Source organism: Elgaria multicarinata, chromosome 3 (assembly GCF_023053635.1).
Source record: "Elgaria multicarinata webbii isolate HBS135686 ecotype San Diego chromosome 3, rElgMul1.1.pri, whole genome shotgun sequence".
In the NCBI taxonomy this organism is placed as follows: Eukaryota; Metazoa; Chordata; class Lepidosauria; order Squamata; family Anguidae; genus Elgaria; species Elgaria multicarinata.
The window spans coordinates 5,924,936-5,950,804 of NC_086173.1; the positions used below are offsets into that span (position 1 = coordinate 5,924,936).

General features: G+C 45.8%; 1 protein-coding gene across 1 annotated transcript; it reads right to left on the reverse strand.

Annotated features, from left to right (window-relative positions):
* Positions 1–4: 4 nt before the first annotated feature.
* G6PD (glucose-6-phosphate dehydrogenase) lies at positions 5–23,699 on the reverse strand. The gene is made up of 12 exons (XM_063119178.1): positions 23,382–23,699; positions 10,470–10,507; positions 10,277–10,385; positions 9,819–10,036; positions 8,014–8,172; positions 7,578–7,703; positions 5,053–5,146; positions 4,196–4,382; positions 2,888–3,123; positions 2,147–2,223; positions 1,437–1,529; positions 5–610 (listed from the first exon to the last, which is right to left on the reverse strand). The coding sequence occupies exons 1-12, from the start codon at positions 23,508–23,510 to the stop codon at positions 520–522; spliced, it is 1,557 nt and encodes a 518-aa protein (XP_062975248.1). The 5' UTR covers positions 23,511–23,699; the 3' UTR covers positions 5–519.
* Between the last annotated feature and the right edge of the window lie 2,170 nt (positions 23,700–25,869).

The following is a 25,869-nucleotide window of genomic DNA, read 5'->3' on the forward strand; positions in this document are numbered from 1 at the left end:
GAAGTCTCTTTGTAATAACGTCTGTAATAATTTACAGAACACCATCATATACAAAACCCATAAGCAGATTGAGCAGGAATGTAACAGTAATGCAGCAAAAGTAGAGCTAGTGCAATTGACAAAGCAGCATATGTAGATGGGGGAGGGGGTGAGAAGAAACCCCCGGTAGCCTCTCCCCATCGTGAGAGGCTTCCCCATTGAGGAGCGGAGGTTGGAATGGGACATCTAGTCCATCAGTTGCGAGTGCTATAGAAGGAGCTGAGCTACGGAGGCACCTGCTCAGCAAGGTCCGCAGCGAGGACGATGGGAGGCGATTGCTGAGCCCACGGCGAAGCCCAGGTGATGCTGGGGGGAGTGTACTGCTGCCTGCACCCAGCAGATGTTGCTAGGACAAGACAACCACTTTTCAGATGCAGTCTTCAGGGGAGCCCTTCGCCCAACCCGACCAGCTCAACTTCTACAGAGGGGAGCGGAGCAGAGCAGCTGTCACCACTCCAAGCGAAGACAGTCAGGCGGCATTCACAGCTTGTGAGGATTGACCCAGCGGTAGGTGCCTTCATACTGGAACCCAACCTTCTTCATCAGTTCATCCGCCTCTGCAGGGCCTCGGCTAGAAAAGAAAAGGCTTCCCTGTTAGCAGTTCTGACACAATGGCATCGGCCCTACCAGACAGTTGTTACCTACCCAAGGTTGTGTTTTCTTGTTGTTTTGCAACTCTAGGCCAGTCACAAGGTTGTTACCACCCTGGTTTATGATAGGCTGAGCAGTGTACTAATGTCACATTAAATGGTCAACAGTTGACCAATATTGCTATTTTCTCATTTTCATTTTTTTAAAAGTTGAATTACTGAAATCACCACCCTATTAAGCTTCACACTGGTTCATCTGGTAAGTGCTCCCCCCACTGATGCTTGGGCACCATCAAAAACAGATTAGCAATCCCCAATTCACCTGTACCCACTGAAAAGGTAGATTCCGAAGTACAGCCAGCAGCTCCTTCTCCCAAGACATTAAGACAGCTGAGCGAGGTGCTCCTGGCATTTTGATATCCTAGTTTACCTCTACAGGCTTTGTTTAAATTCTCACCATCTGTGATCAGGATCTAGGAATCACACTAAAAAACATTTAAAATGTCTCCTTTGGTGGGGCAAACAGGGCCATAGCTATCCCTAGACGACATTCCGTGGAAGGATTAGGTCCACTTAGGAGGTTAATATTTCAGCTAGAAGAGGCATTGTTCTATTTCACAAGAGCTGAGTTATTTCAAAGGACAGGAAACAGCATAGTGTGTGTTCAGGACCAACAGAAAATTTCCCCTTCAGTGTCTCAGCCATATTGCCTGTTTTTCATAGAATAGTTGAGTTGCAAAGCCATCAAGTCCAACCCCCTGTTCAATGCAGGAATCCCCCCACACTACCCATATTTTCCAACCTTACCTGCCATAGCGATAAGGAACCGGTTTGGGTTTCTCTGCCTCGATCTTGTGGAGCAATGGAGTGAAAATGCGCCAGGCCTCACGCAGCTCGTCGCTGAGGGGAAGAGGAGAATGATAGATTCTGTCTGAGGCAGCAGCCAGAAAGAGGGTTGCTGCCAGGGAGGCAGGATTGACTACCAAACATCACCGTTACTGACCAATCAACCCCTTTTTTTGCCTCAAGCGGCAGTAGTAGTTCAAAGGTTTGACACAGAGCGGTCTCTGCAATAATACCCTATTCACGTTAGACTTACACGAACACTGCAGAAGTAAACTGATGAAGGAATTATGGGTACATGCCACCAGGTGTGAGAGATCATAGAATCATAGAATAGCAGAGTTGGAAGGGGCCTACAAGGCCATTGAGTCCAACCCCCTGCTCAATGCAGGAATCCACCCTAAAGCATCCCTGACAGATGGTTGTCCAGCTGCCTCTTGAATGCCTCTAGTGTGGGAGAGCCCACAACCTCTTTCATCCGAACCCACGGGCCTCATTAAGAGGGCCCAATCTCCAATTCTCTTTCTGACGTGCCCTGCCTGCATTTTAATGATCAAAAGATCAATATTTAAGCATTCCAGTTTCCACCTCCTGATACATGTGGCAGTGTGGAAAAGACACCAATCACGTCAAGTCTCAGTCTTCATGAGAGTGCTGAAAGGACCTCTACGCACCTGCGCACAAAATGCATCTGGCTTCCGCAGAAAACATCCAAGATGAGGCGCTCATAAGCATCTGGGAGCTTCACATCCTGTGGAAAGGGAACCAGAAGTTGAGTGTGCCCCATAAGTCGGAGGACATGGGTCCCTGGAACTGATGGCCCTCTATTCCTTGCAATAGTCACTACAAGCAAACAATTTCAGGAGAAGGCAGGACACTGTTAGAGTAGAACGCTGCACCGCAGTGCTAAGAAGCCTGAGAATCTAAGGTGCTGGTTATATACACGTGCCTATTCCATCATGGTTCCACCACCATATGATAACTTACATGGGTCAAAGAGCCATCTCAAATCCAACACCACAGCCAGAACTTCCACATCATCTCAAACACAGTACCATTCACACATTCAGTTGTGTCAGCAAGTGATTAACTCAGTGATGTCCAAGCATTCGTGGCCCTAAGATTCTAGCCCTCAGTGGGTGTGGAGGCATTTCTGACAATGTGCCAGGAGCAGTTTCCACGCCTTCTATGTAGGCTGAGCTTCTCTACCCATCAGCCACCATTACTGCTTATCATCTCTTCCTATGAATCCACACGTGGGCATGCAGCTCCTGAAACAGATTCTGAACTGGGTGTGCACCTTTACCAGCCTTGTGCTAAACAAGCACTTTGCACCATTATGAATGCAAATCTTCCGTTGCTTTTGCACAGAGTTTCCTTCGCACATAAAGCAAAGAGCTCTTTGGTAATTGTACCTTGTAACGGTTGCCATAGGTGAGGTCTAGCTCAGATTCTTCTGGGTTGAAGAACATGCCCGGTTTCTTGGTCATCATCTTGGTATAGACAGCCTCATTGGGCTGCACACGAATCACCAGTTCATTGCGCTTGCACTGGCGTTGGAAGATGTCGCCGGGCACTTCCCGGAACTGCAGCCGCACTTCTGCCTTGCGCTCATTTAGCGCCTTGCCACAGCGCAAGATGAATGGTACCCCTAGATGGTTAATGAGTGAAATATATAAAATATTGTTAGAGAAGGAGTTTAGAGAGAACCCAGAGAAAATGGTATGGGAATCAGATTTGAAGGTACAAATAGGGCGACAGAGCTGGGAGGGACTATGGAAACAAAGAGTGTTGAGAAGTTTATCAGTGAGAATAAAGGAGAACTATTTTAAAATTTTGTGGAGGTGGTACCTAACCCCGATTAGATTGAATAAGATAAACGATCAGCATTCAGCAAATTGTTGGAGAGGTTGTGGGGAAAAAGGAACGTATTTACATATGTGGTGGCAATGCAAATATGTACAAAGATTATGGAAGATGGTGTTTTCAGAAATTGAAGAAATAGTGGGAATGAAAATAGAACAAACACCAAAGATTGCATTGCTGTCACTATTTGAAGATATAAAGTGTGGAAAAGAAACTAAAGAGCTGATATCGAGTTTGCTGGTTGCAGCACGATTGATGGTAGCTAGGAACTGGAAGATTCAAGGGGAATATTCTATTGAAGAATGGTACAAAGAAGTATGGGATATAGCCATTAATGATAAACTGACATGTAATATTAAGTGGAGAAAAGGCGTGACTAAAATAAATGAGTTTGAAGGAATCTGGAAACAGTTCCTAATATTTGTGTTTACTAAGGGAAGTGGGAAACCGCCAGCAGAAGAAACGATCAGATTTTGGACTCAGGAATAGATCCCGAGGTGGGGGGTGCACTTTTATGTTAAGAATGAATATGTTGTAGTATGATAATGTATAGGTAATACTTATTCAACATATATGTACTCAACATTTATTCAATATGTATGTAGCAGTTGTTTGATGTTTTTCTTTTTTATTATTATTACTATTGTAATGTTGTATGTTTATATAGTGTAGAAAACAAATAAAAAATTATTTAAAAAAAAATGGTACCCCTAGATGGGGAGGATGAAGGTGGTAAGGAGACCGAGAGGAGCTGGGACTCAGTCTAGACTCTCTCCTACCACAGTTCTGGGACCCCAACGCAAGGATGCTTGGATGTTCTTTCTCTCCCAACCTCCCACCACAGCCCTGCTACTCACCATCCCACCTCTCATTGTCCACGTAGAGCACAGCAGCAGCAAAGGTGGGAGTGGTGGAGCCGGCTGGGACAGTGGAGTCATCCAGGTAGCCTTTCAGAGCCTCCCCTTTGCCCTCTGGATTCCCCACGTACTGACCAAGAACCACATTGTCAGATTTCGCCTCTGAGATGCACTTCAGGACCTTCACCTAGTAGGAAGGCATGGACAGGGTCTGAGATTCTCATGCACTAAAAGTGAGCTGAAAAGGAGGGGTGGGGCACTCAAAACAACAGTTCAGCTGGCTAGGAATGGTAGATGGGAACTGAGTCTCCGCCCAGACACCTTACTTCTGGGCAACTTCAGAGAAGCTTCCCGTAAATCTTAGTTTCCTAAGTGGAAGTGATACCTGTGAAGGAAATTACATGTTTTTCAATTGGTGCTGGATTCCTGTGGCATGTGCCTGTGAAGACATTCACACGTGCACCTATCGTACATCACAGTGCAACTGCAGGGTACACAATTACCTACCTGGAAGTGACAACCACATGCAGAAAATCCATCTTGGCTGAAGAAGGAAGGAAAGAAGGAAGCACCCAGAAAGAACTGGTCCAGTCCTGACATTATGAGTGGTCAGTCAGTACCGGGCACCAGCATCTCCACTCGGTACCTGTGACCAATACCTTTTCTGTTTTCATTTAGAAGAGAGAGAATGGTCTTCCTAATAAAGGGGTATATAACAGCAGTTCACTCCCATTTTACAGCTAGGGAACTGGGCCAAAGAAATGCTATCTTGCACAAGGGCATTTAGTCAAAAGAGCTGGGTTTAGATACTAATACCCGAATTGATATTCTGTCCATGAAGACAGAGCTGTTCCTACCTTTTCATCACGGACATCATTGGAATTAGTAGAGGTCGGTTTCTCCATAGCTACCAGGCAGAGCATCTGGAGAAGGTGATTCTGCATTACATCCCTGCAGACACGGAGAAAGGAATTGATATTGGCTACGGCAATACTCAGATTGTTGACCATTCCAGCCACATGTCAGGTAGAGGTACAAGGCTGGAGGCCTTGTACAATGTAGGTAGATTTATTAGAAATAGTTTGAGAATGTCAATGTCTCTGCAAGCTTATCTCTGCCAGAGTTTCACATGGGAGTTGCATGTTCACTCCCTGTCTCAGCCTTGAAGCTGCTGGTTCTCTGGGAACTTGGGAGTGTTTTCAAAAGGTGGGGGGGCACTGTTTGGGAGTGATACTTGGATTGTAGCGTCACCTTAGTGGGTTGTGCCATCCCGCCCTGTTGGCACATGGGCATGGCTTTCAGGTTAGAGGACCTGTCTGTCAAGTGGCTTTTAATGTTTACCATTTTTAACTGTTGTAAACCACCCAGAGAGCTTCGGCTGTGGGGCGGTATATAAATGTAATAAAATAAATAAATAAATAAATAAATAAATGCTGGTGCAAAGCCGAAAAAACTTTGCTAGGTTTCATCTTTCGACACAAGCCCTGACATCGCTCCTGTTGGATTCTGTCTCTACTTGGGGCTCTGGAAGCACTCTGCACATGCTCTCTCTTGCTATTTGGACTCTGGATTTCTAAGGATTGTGCCATGGAAAGTACTGTGAGGCTTTTCACAGTCTTGGACTTGCATTTGCTGTGGATTGTGTGTCTGTGGCCTGGCCCAGGTGGCAGGGAGTTGCCAGTCCTTAGCAGAAGGATGGGACTCCTGTGCCTGATATTTTACCTTCCCTGTGATCACGTTTGTCAGCTCAGCATTCAGCATGCTGTGTTTGACGGTACGGGACCTTTCTTCTCTGCCCGGCTCTGGTGGCTCAGAGCATAAGCGTTTCCCCCTCCCTGGGATCTTGTTTAGGTTTTGGCCATGTCCCCCGAGATGCCAGCGTCTGCGGTGTCTTGAGATGCTCAAATAGGATAGTGGCTAACCCTACCCTACCCCACCCATGGGACTGCCTGAAGGATTGTATCAGGAAAGAAGCCGAAAGCTTTCTGACCAACATTCAGCTTTAAGTGGTGGTGTTTGGAGAATGTAACCATTATGGTTGTTGCCTTGTGATTTCCTCAATAAAAAGAAGTCTTACCGACGTGAGGGTCTTGTGTCAGTTTGCCAGCATGTGTGAATGCCAGAGGGAACAGGAACTGCACACGACGCCACACTCCATCTAACCTATAGTACTCAAGCCATCACTTTCCCAATGTGCATCCCATTACCAGTGGCCAGTCCCTCCCTAGCTCTAATTGCCACATTTCCTTGCCACATTTCAAGACACAGGCAGTGTCTTGAAAGCAAACATGGCAGCTGGAACTGGGACCCTGGCAACCATCAGGAACACCAGAGAAAACGTCGATGCAAAAGCCAGGGGAGTGACCACTGGCTGTTGAGCATGGGGCTACAAGGCAGGGTTGTATGTATAGCCAAGGGTTGGGAACCTCTTTCAGTGCAAGGGCCATATTCAGTTTCAGAGAAGCTGTCAGGGGCTGAAATTTCAGGGGTGGATGGAGCCAAAAACACACACACACAAATAGCAGCATATTGTAGCTTAAAACTGTTACTGCCAGTAACAAAACCTTAGGAAAGGCATTTCACTAGACAAAAGTTAGGAAAGCACCAAAACATCAGTTGTTGTGGGAAGGGAAGGGGGCAGGGCACTCTGGAGAACCCCAGAGAGCCAAACTGGGACTCCAGGAGAGCTAGAATCGGCCTCCAGGTGTGAGGTTCCCCATGCTGGTATACAACAAAAGTGCCAGGATGCAGAAAAAGCATTGGATGTGGGATTATGTGCAGAATTCAGCTTCCTTGGCAGAACTGCACTGCACTGCAGAAGTGGAGTTCCCAAAATAATATGGAGCTGGGGAGAGAGGCTGTGGCAGGGGAGAAACAGCAGGTGGGCACTTAAGCTCTACCCCACCAGCTGATATTTTTCTGCAAAATATCCCCCAAAGCCAGCTGTTTTTATTCATTTTTCCATAAACAGTTTCTGAAACTAAAGTGAGGAGGATTTGGAGGGGAGAGTTAGTGGGTGTGAGAGATATTCAAGCACTTCCCCTGCATTTTCTTCCATCTGTAGCTGTCTTGATATCTATTTCTCTCATTCTATCTTGCACATAGAAAACTAGCATGTTAGGGAGAAGGTATAAGCACCCTCATTCCCTAAATGATAGTTTTCTAGATACAGGATTCCCCCCCCACACACACAGAAGCATTTGGCCATTTGGTCCACCTACCTACAATCTTTAATGCCATGTTCCAGAGACAGGTTACCACTTTTTCTGCTATTGAACGAGTTAGAATTCTGTGGTATCTGAATACCATATCTGATGTTCTCTGCATTAACCCGGTTAAGAAGAGAGCAACATTCCACCCTCACCCCCAAGCACTCTCTCACCGGATAATGCCAAATTCGTCAAAGTAGCCGCCCCGGCCCTCTGTGCCAAATGGCTCTTTGAAGGTCAGAATAACACAAGCCACATTGTCACGGTTCCAGATAGGGCCAAAGATCCGGTTCCCAAACCTGCAAAATAAATGGGAGATGGTCTGAGTCAGAGGCTGCAGGGTATAGGTGCCCCAGTTGGAGAGTAGAACAACACAGTCCTTGTTGCTATTAGCTGGGCGCCACCCAACGAGGACGGTTAAGAAGATGCTTTATTGGCACACGGTTAAAAGGTGCTTCTGAACTAGATGGGGAAAACCAAGCTTTAAGGTATCTCCTAGGTACTGAGCAAAAGGGGCATGTCTGAGCCCAGGTAGCTGCAGTTTAAGCAACAGGGTCAGAGCCCTGTGCAGTCCCACCATCTCAGCCACACCGCAGGCTCCTACTTTACCTGAGCACCATCAGGTTCTGCACCATCTCCTTGCCCAGGTAGTGGTCAATGCGGTAGATCTGATCTTCTGTAAAAAGTGTTGAGATATGATCTGACAGCTTGTTGGAGCTCTCCAAGTCCTTGCCAAAAGGTTTCTCCACAATCACACGATTCCAGCCACTGGGGATTGGGGGTTGGGGGTAGAGGTGTAGCAAAGGTCAGGTTTAGGTAAGTGATTGTTGCAAGTTAGCGGGGACAAAGCCAAGAGACCCTCTCCTTATTAATGCTGAGTATGCCTGCCTAACACACACTTGAAAAGTTATGCAAATCAAGTAGATTTCTATAACTGTACTTAATTTTTCCAACTTTTTACTCTTTTTTTCTGGGCAGCCTTAGTGAGCCTCAAGGTGCTTTGCAGAGCACTGAAATCTAATCTCATGGCTGCTGGAATTCTTGCTCAGCTCCCAAGGCCACCAGGCACTGCTCATTTGTTTCCATGCCCCCTTCACAAAAGGAAGGGGGGAAAGCAGATATTCACAGAAAACTGGGTTTTGTGCCAAATACTACAACTCATGCTTGTGCAATGTATACATCAGCGCTGCCTTCAATGGGCAAGAACTGGTTCTGATACACATGAATATCTGCTCACTGGAGTGAGATATCTGTGTGAGCAGTACAATTTGCGAGAAGTCTATCCTTGGAAGGCACAACGGCTAGTTTGTGGGATTTACGGGCCAATTTACTAGGATTTCTGCACCTCCAGCAAGCCCCCCTCATAAAAGCTGCTTCTGCATCTTCCATGACCACACTTTCCCCATGTAACATAGTTTCTGAGAGTGGTTTGTGCATAAGAGTTATCAATATTTGCACAGTTCGGAGCCAATTCATCATGCCTGAATCGGCTCTGAGTTGTCCCTGCCTCATGAGAAGGAACCACTTGAGCCGGCTCAAAAGTCACAAGTACAAAACAAGGAGCGGAATGCTTGACTGGAAGCTGCTGCCCTCGCCCTGTGTTCGGGGTGGGTCAAACGTATCAAAAAGGAGGGGAGAAAAGCCAACCAGGCACATGGCATCAAGGAATCAAACCCATGGGACTGGCATAGCTTATGCAGCCGGACTACACGGCACTGACTGAAGAGGTGTTGGTGATGGGTTTGCATGCTACGGCTGGCAGTGGGCAGAAAAGAAACACTGAGGCCAGGAAGGTCTCTGGCCGTTCATTACAGCAACTCCCTGCTCTGATTCAGTAATATATTTGGAGCAGTTTTACACTGGCTGCATGGTCAACAGGGAGAAACAGTCAATTTAGGTTCTCTAACAAGCGTACCTGTGACAAGCACAGGCTTGCAAACTTATGGCAGGAATAGCGGACTCCTGAAGCCCCTTCTCACCCTACTGCCCCATCTGAGTCGGGGGGGGGGGAATCACCACTTGGCTCAACGCCCGTCCCCCCACCCCGCCTTTTTAAATTATTTGTTCTACTTTTTTTACCCTGCTGACAAATTAAAGAGAGCCTGTTTCTAGTTGGAGGGGTGGAGGAACAGGCAGAAACCGAAATGGCTTGTTGTCCTCCAGAAGCTGGTTTAGAGACTGCTTCACATTCAAGCCTCCTCCTTCCCTTCTTAAGCACAATTAAAGAATATCTTGGGAGTGATCTTAAACATAATATTAACATGGTTCCCTCTTAACTACAGCTTCGCCCTGACCGAACGCAGCCTCCTCTGCCTTTGCATACAAACAGGCTGCCTACCACTCTCTTCTGCTAGTGCTGACCACACTGCCCTCCCCACCACCTCACAAACCATCTCCCCAATCCCAAACCTTACATAGTGCTCATGCAGGTGTTCCGGATGTTAGCGGTGACATCCTCATAGACACTAGGTGGCAGAGCCAAGTAGAAGAGCCGGTTTGCCTTTTCACCATTGTGAAGGGCGTTCAGGTGAGCATTGAGCTTCTCAAAGGAGGGCTGGTCATCGTACTTTCCAGTGACGTATGTGTTACAGGCGAAAAAGTCATCCAACTTCTGTGCTTCTTCAGGGCTGGCCTGAAATGGTATCAAGATCTGTTATTCTGCAAGAAGAAGGACTATCTGTCCATCTCTGTCCTTCACACGCTAACCGTATGTCCCCCGCTCCCTCTGCAGTTTTCTAAGACTGCGGCAATATGTCACCATCAGCCCAGGTAGAGAGGATCGACTTTCCACAATCATTCCTAGTGGCAGCGCTCACAAAGTCCTGGGGTGTTTGTGGGCTGCCAAGGCAGCAGGTGAGGAGGGAGGTCTCACCTTGAGGTAAGGCTGACTCTGTTTGCGGATATCAGCGACGGTGAGTTGGGACCGGGCATAACCCACCACATGGGTGTCATCGGGAAGCAGCCCATCACGGTACAGCCACCTGGACAGGAGATCAGACTGGTCATGATGCAAAGACAAGGACATGTGGGGAGGGGAAGCCTCATGAGCAACAAACAGGACTTACCAGATGGTTGGGTAGATTTTCTTCTTGGCTAGATCACCCTGCAAATATGAGGCAGAGAGGGGGGGAAAGTAGTCACTGCTAAAGAAGATGAATAAAGGGTGCTGAGAGGCAAATGTTAAGCTGTAGCATGCCTGGGACTGGAAGCCAGAAGAGCCCCCAATTCTAATCCCTGTGCCTTTCCATCTGGTCCACAGGGAGAGAGGGAGAGGGAGAGGGAGAGAGAGAGAGAGAGAGATGCCCCCTCTCCCCTGCTAATTAACAAGATGCAGTCCACTGGAACATTCTTCTGTATGAGTTCCCATTCATATTAATAGGAACTCATCCCAATCAAGACCAGACAACACAACTTTCTCAGTGGTTGGCATCATATGAACCAGACATTTCCCCAACTTGCTGCCCTTAATGGCACCCCAAACCCATCTACCCACCTCACTTTCCCTTATGGCAGAAGCCTTTCTGACTTGAAGATTTAGAGCTAGTCCCCAACATTACAACAGTCTGGATGTGCCTCTAGTGCCAACCTCACCCATAATATATTGGACAGCACTCACTAATCTTTGGACCTGATAAAAGATTTGCAGCTCACCTTACACACACACACACAGAGAGAGAGAGAGAGAGAGAGAGAAGCCCTTCTATTTCAAGCCCAAACTCCAAAGCAGGAGTGTTGAATCACTTTCAACTCAAGGGTCAAATTCCATTTCAGACAATCTTTTGGGGGCTGCATTGCAGTGGTGGGCCAAAGACAAAAGGAAACGGGCCCTTACTGCTGGTATCTAAGACTGAAGAGAGGCATTTCAACCTCTGAGAATGAAGGGGGGGAATGCAGAAGAGCCAGGAAACAACCAATCAGTGGCTGGGGGGAAGAAGGGGTGGGCCCAGGGGATGGGGGTGGCCTTCTGGAGAACCGCAGGAGGCCAGATTGGGACCCCAAAACTGAGGATCTGCCCCTTTGCTACAGAGGGCACACCAAGGGTATTGATTCTTTCCCACTACTATCCCAGCGATAACCAGTGAATAAACATGGTAAAATAACAATAGCTGATGAAAAATACACCAGTTCAATTTTTTGTGGTCATGCATCTCTGCTCCAGCCAGAGGCCAGAGATGCAGCGTCCCTGCTTTCCCAAATCCAGGGAAGGGAGATCCCAAACTTGGCATTGCGGTTGGTGCAGAGATGTACTCACTGTGTCACCAAACTGCAATCTTCCGCAGGCCACAGAAGGGAAGCACTGGTGGATGGTGTAATGGAGTACAAAAGGGAGTACATGTCTGCCCTCCTGGCCATGTCCCCTCCTTCTACAAAGCTCCATTTATTCCTGACCCAAATCTTTCCTGGCGATCTGGTCATACTTTGTACAACCAGAAGTTTGGGAAATATATATATATATATTAGATTACTTCTAGCTGAGTTCTGCTCCCCAGTTCATGCGAGTGAGAGCTTACGTCAGCTTCCTTGTCCTGGACTAGGGCCTGCATTCCACAGCACAGGTCCTTCCCTGCCTTCCACCTGACTCCTCCCTGTGCCTGGCAGTGCCACACTGCATGAAAGGCCTGGCTCTTGCCTTTGCCCCTTCACTGGGCGGGCTTTGTTGCCACTGGTGCAATTCCTGATTGCAAACATGCCGAGTCATGCAGCATCAGTCCAGCTGGCACCCACACCTGTGGGCTCTCAGCCCAACTCCTCACACCACCAGGCAAGTGGGAGTCACCAGTGGATCAGCTGTCTGGTTGCTAAAGAACAAAACACACTGAATCAACGAGGAGGTGAAACAAAGCCTAGCCTGACCCTGTTGCATCAAGGCTGACTGGGGCCAGTGGAAGATTTATAAAGGAAGACATCAGCCCCTCCGGTGAGAGGAGAGGATTTCTGGGCAAGGGAGAGGCAACAGTACAGAACACACAAAGAAACACCCCTCTGTGCATCCTCGTGGTAATGCTAGCGGTGAGGAATCATGGAGCTCTGAGCACCCAGAAGGGCTTGTCTTATTGTAGGAGTGGCAATGTTGCCAGTTCTGCATTCTGCACAGCGGCCTTCCCTGACTACAAATTCCATCATCCCAGCCAGCAGCATGCCATGTTGGCTGAGAATGATAAGAATCACAATCCAACACATCTGGAGGGGACCAGGTTGGAAAAGGGTGCCAGGCAGCACTCTTCATGTTGTTGGCTTACAGTGTGCCACCCAACAGTCTCTTTTCTTCCAGGTCCCACCTGAAAACACACCTTTGGCTTAGCCCCTTCGTCTTCATCCTCAGCAAAACCAAGGCCTAAGCATATGCAACTCCATTTCCTCACATTCATCCCCTGTTAACTTTGCCTCTCCTTACCCCAACCTACTGTCAAAATAAGCTCCTGGAGCACAGAGATGAATCTTTTCTTCAAAATGCCATTGGTGGTACATCTATATTATACTATCGTCGCTTATACTATGTATACACAGAAATACAGTATATATATTATACTGTGATTAGTGGGGTGAAAATGTGTAAGACTACCCTTGGCCAAAGAAGCAATGAAGCTAACACATGATCCTATGGTGAGTTTCCTCATAGAATTCCACACTGAGTGGAATTTCTATAGAAATTCCAGAGTTTCTATGGATTCCATGTTAGATCTGTACTGAAAGGCAGAGCAAGAAGATCTATAATAATTCTGAGCCTCCCTGGAAGTTCTGCACTAAAACCTCATTTTTTAAAAATTTGTGGCTTTTATCTAGCACCCTTCCTAATATTTATCCCAGGGCGGTATAGGGAGGAAGCAATTCTATAACCCAGGACAGAACATTTTTTAAATGATGGGTTGTTGTTATGTGCAACCCAGGTTAGTGGCTGCAACATGCAGCAAATTGCATGCAGTGAAGAATGGCAGGCAACATTTTAAAAGCTACCAGAATTGCTATCCTCTTCTAACATCTGAAATATCTAAGTGGGATTCACCACACGCTGTAGGAGAAATGCAAAAAAGTGAGCGTTAGGTATTAGAAATGTCTGGATTCTCACAGAGGTTTCAGGTAGAAAAAAAATGGAACATAGGATCAAATTGCTTGAAGATTTAAGGACATTAAGAGCTACAGGATTTAGTGGAAGTAAAGCATGAAGGACAGTAGTTTTGGGTTACCAGCCTAAAGAGTGAACTCGGGCAAATAGGAATAAAACCATAATGGGAGGTGTGTACAGATGCTTCAAAAGAAGAAGTTAAACAGCTGCCACTTAATTTGCCATGGGAAGAGAATCAGGAATAATCATACCTATATGAGAATTCACTACAAAAGGGATTATGGGAGGGTCTAATGGAGCACCTTGATGGCTGCACTACAAATTAATGTCACTGTATTTTACCACAACCCGTGTTTAAATATAAAACAAGCAGCCATCGAGCACAGTTTCAATATTACAAAGAATGAAACAATTCCACAAAAGCAGGCTGGGATGGGAGGGTTCTATGACATCTTTGTCTCCCCTGCCTCAAACTACGCAACCAATAATACACAGCCTCAGATTGCCAGGGACACATCTGAAAGACAGGCAGAAATCAAACCTGGTCTTGTGCCAAGGGCTTGGGCATAACAGGCTATACCCTACTACAAAGTAAGCTGCTCCTAGTCTAAAGAGGAAACAAAATATATGCACTGAACAGCATGGATATACCTTATGTGTCGGGCCACTGCAGGCCTTAAAATCTGCCTAGGAGGTTCTCTTGTGTGTGACGCAATGGTTCTATTGACTCTTTGTTTACCAACACTTCTATACGCCCTGCTTAGAGAGTATAGTATTGGCCTAATGAATAGAAATGAATATTGGCCTAATGAATAGAATGAATAGAAATAAACCCAGAACCAAGGGAAAGTGAAATAGGTCTGTCCAGCCAAAAGTTCTCTCCTGAGGATCTCCAAGGGATTAATTTTTATGAATTCATGAGCCAGTCTATTTGGAGACTCTACCCTCTGCCCTGGACACCTTTCTCCTAACCCTATGTGTATTTATTCAATGGCAAGCACCATCCACATGATCAGAGGTGCACTCAGTACATCTCATGAGCCACATCTTGATGCCTGGCATTTGGAAGTGTTTCTGGGGTTAAGCTCCTGCCAACCTCTGGCTCGAAGGAAGCCTTCAGACACCATCATCACCACTAGCAAGACTGCCAATAACTGAAATGGAATCAGCTGTGTCTACGCAGCCCACAAAGCAGTGCAGATCCAAGATATTTTACTGTCTGTTTTAAACATTTTGTTACACCAGACAGACTCCAATTCCTGCCTTCATCTATCCTTCATACTGCTACCTGGAAAATGTCATTTCACCCAGCAGCATGCAGAAGAAGCCCTGCCTCATAGGGTTAAAGGGCCTCCCTATTTGCTCAATTGTGTGTGTCAACTGCATCGGAATAATCTCGTACAATTCTGCAAGGGTTAAGCCTGTCCTAAGCCTTATGTAAGAGGGGGTATTAATTACTCCTGCCATCCCTGCTATTACTGTATAAAGAGGAGGTGTGCCTGTTACACAACACCACACCTCTGCAGTGAGCTCTGGCATGGTTCCCCATATGTACTGAGGACAGGGCTACCCTGGGCCAAAGGCAGTGCCTCATGAAGACCCCTCTGCCCTCCTGACATAGTACCAGCATTTCTGAACACAGGGGACATTCTAATGTGCTAGGCAGAGGCCAAGTACTAAAATCTTCAATTCTAAAACCCATAAAAATATACTTAAATTCTTTCATGTGATTGTTTTCAGCAATTCTTCACCCAATTATCTGTGGGTGAACAGAGATGTTTCCTTCTTAATGCAATAGCGGCATCACTTCACCTTACTCTTTACACCTTTCTCTTCCAGCACAAAACTGACTTTTAGGCTTCATAGAATCATAGAATAGCAGAGTTGGAAGGGGCCTACAAGGCCATTGAGTCCAACTTCCTGCTCAATGCAGGAATCCACCCTAAAACATCCCTGACAGATGGTTGTCAAGCTGCCTCTTGAAGGCCTCTAGTGTGGGAGAGCCCACAACCTCCCTAGGTAACTGATTCCATTGTCATACTGCTCTAACAGTCAGGAAGTTTTTCCTGATGTCCAGCTGGAATCTGGCTTCCTCCTGGCCCTCCTCTGTGTGACAACCTTTCACACTTTCAACCTTTCACTTGACCACTAGTGCCTGTGTCATTCAAATATACACACCAAACCCCACACCCATTTTATACCAAATGTTCAAGCAACAATACAAATTAAACTGTGGTTGCCAACTTTTGAGCTTGTACTTGCAACTGGTCACATGTAAACCTTCATCGGCTGATTTCTACAGGGCAAACATCTATGAGTGGCACAGAAGCAGGCCAGGCTGAGTTTTTCCCTTACTTGTCGGCAGTCCCATTTTTATTTATTTATTTACAATATTTATATACCGTTCCCCATTCAAAATTTTGGAGTGGTGTACAGGATAAAATAAAATAAATACAGAATAAAACACTTTAAAATAGATTTTAAAAGAAGCATAATGTAAAGTAAACCATGGCTGGTCAGTTCAGTGATATGCAGAAGTCTATGAGGAAAGGCAGGTTCCTCAAGGTTTTTGCCAAGGAGTGTAGAATGATGCTGGCACTTCCCTATCCAGAACATTTCCAACTCCACAAGTAGGATTTGCATTCCTTGTATCTATTAGTCCTGACCTGGTTGCATGAGGATCCTTAGTGTGAGGCAAAGTTCACATCCTCCGTCTCACTCCAGTCCCAGGACAACTTTTTAAAATGAAGAATTTCATAGTCTGGCTTCATCTAAGGTAAGGCAGCCAAAAACATTTTGGTGCCTGCAGTGGAAAATCCAAATGCCCCCTCTCCCCTGCTAATTAACAAGATGCAGTCCACTGGAACATTCTTCTGTATGAGTTCCCATTCATAGAATCATAGAATAGCAGAGATGGAAGGGGCCTACAAGGCCATCGAGTCCAACCCCCTGCTCAGTGCAGGAATCCACCCTAAAGCATCTCTGACAGATGGTTGTCCAGCTGCCTCTTGAAGGCCTCTAGTGTGGGACAACCCACAACCTCCCTAGGTAACTGATTCCACCGTCGCAGTGCGACGGTGGAACCACGCACCATATTAATAGGAACTCATCCCAATCAAGACCAGACAACACAATTTTCTCAGTGGTTGGCATCATATGAACCAGACATTTCCCCAACTTGCTGCCCTTAATGGCACCCCAAACCCATCTACCCACCTCACTTTCCCTTATGGCAGAAGCCTTTCTGACTTGAAGATTTAGAGCTAATCCCCAACATTACAACAGTCTGGATGTGCCTCTAGTGCCAATCTCACCCATAATATATTGGACAGCACTCATAAATCTTTGGACCTGATGAAAGATTTGCAGCTCACCTTACACACACACACACACACAAACACACACACACACACACACACACAGAGAGAGAGAGAGAGAGAGAGAGAGAGAGAGAGAGAGAGAGAGAGAGAGAGAGAGAGAGAATGGGCCTCAAGATCATCCACAGGGGTCCTTCTTCATGAGCCCCTGCCGAAGGAAGAGAGGCAAGTGGCTACTAGGAGGAGGGCTTTCTCTGCTGTAGCACCCCGGCTGTGGAACGAGCCCCCCAGAGAGGTTCGCTTGGCGCCTACATTGTTTTCCTCTCGTCAGCTGAAGACCTTTTTATTTTCTCAGTATTTTAACACCTAATTTAACTTAAATTTAAACTCTGCTGTTTTAATCTCATATTTTAACCTATATCCATTTTTGCTGCGTGGTTTTATCCTGGTCGTGCTTTTTATATTGTATTTTGCATTTGTATTTTTAAATTGTTGGTTGTTGTATTATGCTCTTCATGGTTTTAATTTTTGTGAACCGCCCAGAGAGCTTTGGCGATTGGGCGGTATAGAAATGAAATAAATAAATAAATAAAAATAAATTATCTGCAGTCATAGCAAAGTGCTGCCTCTTCCTTCACAAGCAAGCAGTTAAAGATCATAGAAAGAGCCCTGCTGGATCAGACCAAAGCCTTAATCTAATCCAGCATTCCGTTCTTACACACACACAAAGGTGTATGTGTGCAGGAGTGTATAACGGCACAGATTCTTGCCCCATCATTTGCCCATGTGACTTCCACCTATACCTGGACCTTTCCAACAACCCACACTGCATCCCAGATTCACATGGCTTCCGTTTTTGTTTTGGCAATGAACTACAGCCAATGCTAGAGGTCAATGACCTATAGAAGTCTCCAGCTTTTCTAGTGACCATCCAGAATTGGAAGCTCTTTATCTAATGCAAACACTGATAAGTCAATTACCCTATGTTTACCTGAGCCAAAAAGGTGTGAAACATCCAGGGCACATGAGGTTTGCAGCTGGATGGGGTGTGTGTATACAGTTCTCTTTCTAGATGTACTTGCTGCCTGCACAGAAGGTCAAGAGAGCTTTCTAATTCCTTCACTAAGAATCTCCTGGATAGGCACCGACAGCTTAGCTCACCATTTGTCACTGTTTTCACATTGCTACCTAGTGAGAGATGGTCCAACTCTGCAGTTCAGCAGCTGCATACTAGGTTTGCAATCTTTAACTGGTTTAATGACTAATTAATGGGAGGGGCCCAATTTTAATCAATGGGTCTGCAAACTGAGTGCATACTTATGTGTTTACTTATTCCCATCCATAAGAAGTCACGAAGAGTCGGAAGCGACTAAACGAATAAACAACAAAATAGGGATGGGAATACCAAAAGCCAATATTAAAAATGATTTTTCTCTGTAACAATGAGTTGTAGCTTTGCTGGATTAAATTACGAATATCTACCTCAGACTTCAATATCTCTAGAAGGCAGCTATATTAAGGTTTGGGCAATATGCAATGTTACTTTTGATTTAATCAACTAATTAGCTAAAAAAGATGTTGGATCAATTATTTATTTATTTATTTATTACATTTCTATACCGCCCAATAGCCGAAGCTCTCTAGGCGGTTCACAAAAATTAAAATCAGAGTAAAACAATCAACATGTTAAAAGCACAAATACACAATACAATATAAAAAGCACAACCAGAATAAAAACCATGCAGCAAAATTGATATAAGGTTAAAATACAGAGTTAAAACAGTAAAATTTAAATTTAAGTTAAAATTAAGTGTTAAAATACTGGGAGAATAAAAAGGTCTTCAGCTGGCGACAAAAGGAGTACAGTGTAGGCGCCAGGCGGACCTCTCTGGGGAGCTCATTCCACAACCGGGGTGCCACAGCGGAGAAAGCCCTCCTCTAAAGAATTAGAAATTCTTTAAGATGCCCTGTAACCACTTACCATCTTAATTTCCTAAGGCTATCTCTGAGCCCCCTGCGTGGCCCAGAGGCATTCATAGGAAATGAAGATTGCAGCAGTTACAGGCCTTCACTCTGCTTTGAATCAAACCAAGCTGCCGGTGAGAACATGTGTTAATTAATTAAGATAAGGTGGAAGGGCTACGGCACCTCAGAGGACACCAAGAAAGGTGTGCAGGGACACATTGGTGCCTACAGATACCATATTTTTGTGAACTGCCCAGAGAGCTTTGGCTATTGGGCAGTATAAAAATGTAATAAATAAATAAATAAATAAATAAATATTGCCTATCCCAATGTAAATTATTAGTAATTGAAAAGGGGATCACCTCCCTTTCTCCACCAGGATTTGTGGGCAATCAGTTCCTTTGAATCAGCTAGCCGGTTGCTCGCAATAGCACTACACAACCAGGAAAAACAGACATCTAGAATTATCCTAACATTCAGAGTATATCCAGATCATTCTAATTTCAGGTACCGAGTGTGCCAATTATGTGCCTCAATTATGTGTTGTGTGCTTGAGCCTGCTTCAGGTCAATATGTATAGCCAACCCTGTTATGATGTCTGTTCCTATCAGTGGATTGCTCTAAGAAACTGCATTCCACAAGGCTGGTGAGTACAGAGGGGTCCTGGCTGAAGTGTCCCCAGTTTTTTCCCAGGGCACTGCCTGTTCTTCCAGTTGTACACTATGCCTTCCAACTGGAAGCATGCTGTGAAAAAATAATAATAGGATTGCTGGTGCCTTCCCTCTCTCACCAGAAGCTCAGAGGGGAATAAGGACCGCACCTTATTCCCCCGTGACTCAGCAAATGCTAACGCTGATTCTTTTGCTCAAGCCGTATTTCCTGCCCCTTTGAGCGTCCAGTGAGCTCTGTTCAGAGCTGGAACCACCAGCAGGCAGTTTAGGCTACCCCACTACAGAAGGAGACGCTCTTTTAACAAACCACACACACACACATACACCAGAGATCAAAGAAACACAAAGAGATCATTTCGGCAGCACTACTCACCAAAGTATAGAGTCTGGAAGCAATTCACGCACTACTATATATGTAAATATTTGGGCAGGGAGGAATGTTCAACAGAAAGTGGGCAGGGGTGGCTGCTCTATGTGTGAACATATTTCTACAATGTCACTGATTAGCGTAGGGCCAGAAAAATACAGCCACATTTCATCAGTAGCAAAAGTATGCTACCTCCACCTCTCATCCTCCAACCATTCTCAAGTAGCATCACCCTTTCTCATCTTTGGGCTCTCCTCTTATTAAACAGATATAATGTAACATTAATTAATGTAAAATGCCTCTGAGCACGTGTAAAGTGCCTTTGCACTGAGCAACTTCAGCCTATTCTTCTAGAACTGAAAAGTGGGGCCTTCCTCCTAGAGCATCTCTAAGCCCCAGCACTTTTCTTTTTAAATTAAAACAGCCCACATCTCCTTTCACTACATTTTTTGTTGTTTAATCGTTCAGTCGCTTCCGACTCTTCGTGACTTCATGGACCAGCCCACGCCAGAGTTTTCTGTCGGCTACATTCCCAGGACACAATTTTAAAAGTCTTACAACTTTTAACAGTTAAAGGGGTGGATCCAGGTTCTACTTTCCACAAGATGAAGGAATCTTCCCTGAGAGGAAGGGCTCCATTCACAGAAGGTACTTCTACTCAATTTTTGAGGACCTCCTTTTCCCTGCTTGTTGTTATTCCCCGCCTCGATCCAATCGGAGACGTGAGCAAGAAATAAATTATTGTTATTAACAATAATAACAGGTTCTCTTAAGCCTATGTGTAGCAGGGGGCAGGGAAGTCCACTTCTGTCAGTGCAGTTGATCCAGTTTAAATCTGGATACAAGCTATATTTTATGGTGGTATCGCTTCAACACTCCTAAAACTTATGCCAGTTCAAGGTCTGACAATACCTGCTCATTTTCACCATTGAGTCTTAAATGATATATCTGGCCTTGTACATGAATACAAACCAGAGTGCACAAAAATACAACATAGAAAATGACTCAGAGTATGTTTTCAAGGGTTTGGTTGTGTAATAGACTTATTTTCAAAGAAATTGCTCCCCCCCCCCCCCGCACTGTAGACAGAGAACACTTTGCAATTAAAACTAGAAGACAAGAGTGAAGAACATACCCCCACGGGAAGCCAAGCTTCTTTAGGTTGATCTTTACTGGCACCAGATTACTGACACATTACTAAATCCAAGATATTTTGGGATTAGCTCCCTGCCCCTCAAGCAAGTTCAAAAACACCCCCACCTTTCCACCCAAAGGGATGTTGATTACACAACACGCAGCAATTGCTGCATTGAGTTACCCAATCACACCCTACCTCAAGGAGGCACTTATACAAGTGGCAGGAAGAGAAGCCACAGTCCACTGCAGGGCAATGTGGCTGTTCCACTAGTCATTGGTATTTGGGCTACATCAGCATCCTGTCACCAGATACAAATCTTGTATCACTGTGAGCCACACCTCTAGAATGGAAGATGCTAGACTGGGTACCACAGTAAGAAAAGAGGTGTGGATTTCTCTGACATCTCTACCTGCTCCTACAACAGATTCAAATGAGTTTGGAATTCTATGAATCTGACCTGTAGATTCCACAGTGGACTGGCTTTTTCCGAATCATGTGGACCAGGTTTTTTTACTTTGGTGGGGGGGATTCATACAGATTTACATTTGCGCTAATATCCCTTATTCTCATACACTTCCACCCCTAATCCAATCCCATCAAAAGCAATGGAAAGAAAGAGGCCTGACAATTGGTGAGACACAGAGGAAATAAATTTAACAAAATCTGTATATCCCTAGGAGCAGGATAAAAAAGGATCAACAGAGACAATGGGCCTATTCAGAAGACACCTTAAACCATGGCTAACCATAGTGGTTAAGCCAGAAAGCCAGGCCGTGTTCAGAAGACACCTTAAACCACGGCTTTAACTACAGTGAATAAGGCTTTTTGCTTTATTCACCATGGTTAAAGCTGTGGTTTAAGGTGTCTTCTGAATGGGGCCAAGAAAGTAATGGGAAACAGCTAGGAACTCAGTTGCAACAGGATGAAATGCAGCAGCAAACCACCTGAAATTACAGGCTGGATAGAATATGCAAAAGAGAAAATTGATGTTCCAACCCAATCCGTTCCAGTAATAATTTTTTTAAAGCCTTGTATCAGAACAGGACAGAATTATACGTTCCATGAGATATGCAATTGCCACCAAAAACAGACTGTGTCATTAACCATAAGATTTCTCCCATGTGATGCTGATGGGAAAATATACAGTATGATGACATCAGAACATGAGATATACTTTATGGGGGAGAATTCAACCTGGAGATGCCATTTTTACTAACAATCCCATGGTCCTTGTAGTTCTGCCTTAAGGAACATGTTTCCTCCCTTCCGATTTCTGAAAGAAAACATTTTTTTTTTCTGCAGTCACTGACCTTTCCTAATATTGTTCGGAAAACAATTCCATACAATCCTTAGAGCTAACGATTACAAAGCACATGACACAGTTGTTTCAATTGGTACAAGTAGTGTTTTAAAATGCAGGTCATACAGAATTCTTCATAAGGATGCAGTCATACATAATTGTTCCTCAAGTGGAATGTTTACAGAAGAAAAGTGGAAAAGGAATGAGAGAGAGGAACGAATTGAATAAATGGATGCTTCTGTAACTGATTATAATAATTCAAACACTCGCATCACAATTTTAAATGCTAGTTAGTTAGAATAAAAGTTAGTTACAGTCTGGGGGAGGGATGTTTGACCACTTACCCTTGCCTGCCCATTCCTTTCTGTTACTGTTTTTACTGTTCTATTGATTAATACATTTATACTGTTTTCAGCTGCAATTTTATTCAGCATGAGTAGCTCCAACTGTTGTAAAAACAAAAGTGCCTTGAATTTTATGACAATAAATTATTAATACTATCAATGAGAAGGAGCTTGGAAACCTACTACCTACTTCAAATACTTAAAAGGTTGTTACACAGAGGAGAGCCAGGATCTCTTCTCGATCCTCCCAGAGTGCAGGACACAGAATAACGGGCTCAAGTTAAAGGAAGCCAGATTCCAGCTGGACATCAGGAAAAACTTCCTGACTGTTAGAGCAGTACGACAATGGAACCAGTTACCTAGGGAGGTTGTGGGCTCTCCCACACTAGAGGCCTTCAAGAGGCAGCTGGACAACCATCTGTAAGGGATGCTTTAGGGTGGATTCCTGCATTGAGCAGGGGGTTGGACTCGATGGCCTTGTAGGCCCCTTTCAACTCTGCTATTCTATGATTTTATGATCCTGCAGTGCATATGGCCAACTCCATTGGAGTGCCTTTTACCTCTATACCATCACCATCTGTCCCATACATACAGCTCACAAGTCTTGCACTTTTCCTTGCCAATTATGCAGCTACTTCACCATCCTGATTACCCCTACCTGGGTGCTCAGGTATGCAATCTGAGAAACTTTACTCCAGTTAATTCATTCTCTTTGCAAAAACAAAACAAACCCCTAAAACATCAAGATGCCTACAGTCCCAGGTTCATGGTCTTTATGAACTCCAGCCTGGCCCAGAGGAAAGGAACTCACCGAAGCCCCCAAGATGATGAAGATGTGGGTGTCTGACTTGAGGAAGTCATTTCCCTTGCACAGCTCTTCACGGAGCATCCCACAGATGTCTGCTTGGGTCAACTCCTCCTGTGGCAGGCGGCGACTCATGTTGGCAGCGTTGTTTCCTGAGGAAAAAAGAGTTGGTAAGGTGAAGCTCCACCCACCTTGTTGCCCTCCCCCCCCTGCAGGTGTTACTCAGGTGAGCAGCACTTCCTCCCAAGTCCTTCTTTCTATGGCACAATCTGGGTTAGTTGACAATGTCGGATTTATCCCCAAGACACGAGTCCCAACTTGCCGTAGGAAAGTCTAACTTAGCTTGCGCCAGGCAGTTTCAACAGGAATGCACTATGCAAGCCTTGGCAAAATTTTGCCTAGAGTTGACACTGAGTTCTGTGTAACTTGGAAAGGGGCTACCAAGTTCCATCAGCTCAGTTGTTTACTGCTAGAGAGATCCAAAATGATGAGGAGAAAACCAGACGGGGGTGGTGGTGGTGGTACCCAAGCAGCAGGAAGGAGACCCAGGAAAAGTCCTGTTAGTTAAAGAAAAGGCAACTTTCTATCTATGTAGGTGGTTTATTGAAGGCCTGCTGTTTGATACATTGATCCAGAGAAGAAAATTCAAAACTTAGTAAAATATAAAAAGTATATGTCATGTGGATGTTACATAGCTACCAGATTACACAGAGTTCTTCACCAAGTAGTGGGTTGTGGAGGGAAAGACAACAGGAAAGCAGCATAACTCCCAATGAAGACAAGAGAGCCAGTATGGTGTAGTGGTTAAGGTTTTGGACTGGATGTCGGGAGATCCAGGTTCTAGTCCCCAGTTGGCCATGGAAACCCACTGGGTGACTTTGGGCCAGTCAGACTCTCAGCCCAACCTACCTCACAGGGTTGTTGTGAGGATAAAATGGAGAGGGGGAGGATTATGCACGCTGCCTTGGGTTCCTTGGAGGAAAAAAGGCTGGATATAAATGCAATAATAAATGAGAGGAATAATAGGATTATTAAGAATGGAGACAACTTCAGTTATTCAGAACAGGGAAATGTTGAGCCATAATATGAACAAAAAGATAAGTCCTCTGGAGTCCAGTATGAAGACCGCTACCCCGAGTTTCCCATAATCCCTCCTCTTTGTCCCTGCACTTGTTTTGACCCAACCCTAGGGTGACCCTATGAAAAGGAGGACAGGGCTCCTGTACCTTTAACAGCTGCACAGAAAAGGGAATGTCAGCAGGTGTCATTTGTATATATGGAGAACCTGATGAAATTCTGTCTTCATCACAACAGTGAAAGCTGCAGGAGCTACACTAGAGTGACCAGATACAAAAGAGGGCAGGGCACCTGCAGCTTTAACTGGTGTGAAGAAGAGGGAATTTCACCAGGTTCTCCATATATACAAATGACACCTGCTGAACTTACCTTTTCATTACAACTGTTAAAGAGACAGGATCGGCTCACTCTCCCGCCTCTCCTAGCCTCTGACCCCACCCCAAGGCAAGTGTGTTTCCTCCTCCTCCTCCTCCTCCTCCTATCTTGCCCCATTGCGTACCATTGCTTCACATGCTTCCTCCTTCCCATTTCTACCCCATGAATGTGAGTGTGGGGGACGGAGGGGCTGGAGAGAGAAAGGGGGAGCAACCTCAACCTAGAACCCTTGCTGCCCCCCCACATCCCCCTCCCTTGTGCCCCTCAGCCAACCCCCTCCCCTCTTGCCCTCCACCCCCTCGCCGCCATATCCCAGCCGCGCTCTTCACTTCCGCCCCACATAGCCCCTCTTTTCAGCCCCCGACCCACGCGCCCCTCATCTCTTTCAGTCAGGTGCAGCCCGCCTGCTTTCCCCTCCGGCTGCGCGCACACACACGGCCTCCCCGCTTTCGGCTCCCGACGTGGCGTCGCCTCCCCACATATACCGGCTTTCAGTGGCGCTGGTGGTGGCGGCGGCTCCCTCAGGCGCTCTGCCCTCACGCTCGCGCGGCTCCCCATTCCCCGCCCCCTCCCCCGATGCCCTCCGGGCTTGACAGGCGCCCCGCCCCCTCGCTCTCACTCGAGCCCGGCCCAATCGGAGCAGCCCGCTCAGCCAATGGGAAGCGGCGGAAGACTCTGGCCGGCGCGGCTTCCCCGAACCATGCTTACACAACCCCGCAGGGTGGGGAGGCTCCAGTTCACATTCAGCCCTCAGTCACACACCGCCACCGCCACGAATGGCTATTTTGGTTGGTCGTTGCACGCCCAAATATATGGTCATCTCCATGCATAGAACCACTGGCAGAGGTGGTCCAGAGTTTTAGGTTTCATTTAGGGTGACCCTATGAAAAGGAGGACAGGGCTCCTGTATCTTTAACAGTTGCATAGAAAAGGGAATTTCAGCAGGTGTCATTTGTATATATGGAGAACCTGCTGAAATTCCCTCTTCAGCACCACAGTTAAAGCTGCAGGAGCTATACTAGAGTGACCAGATTTAAAAGAG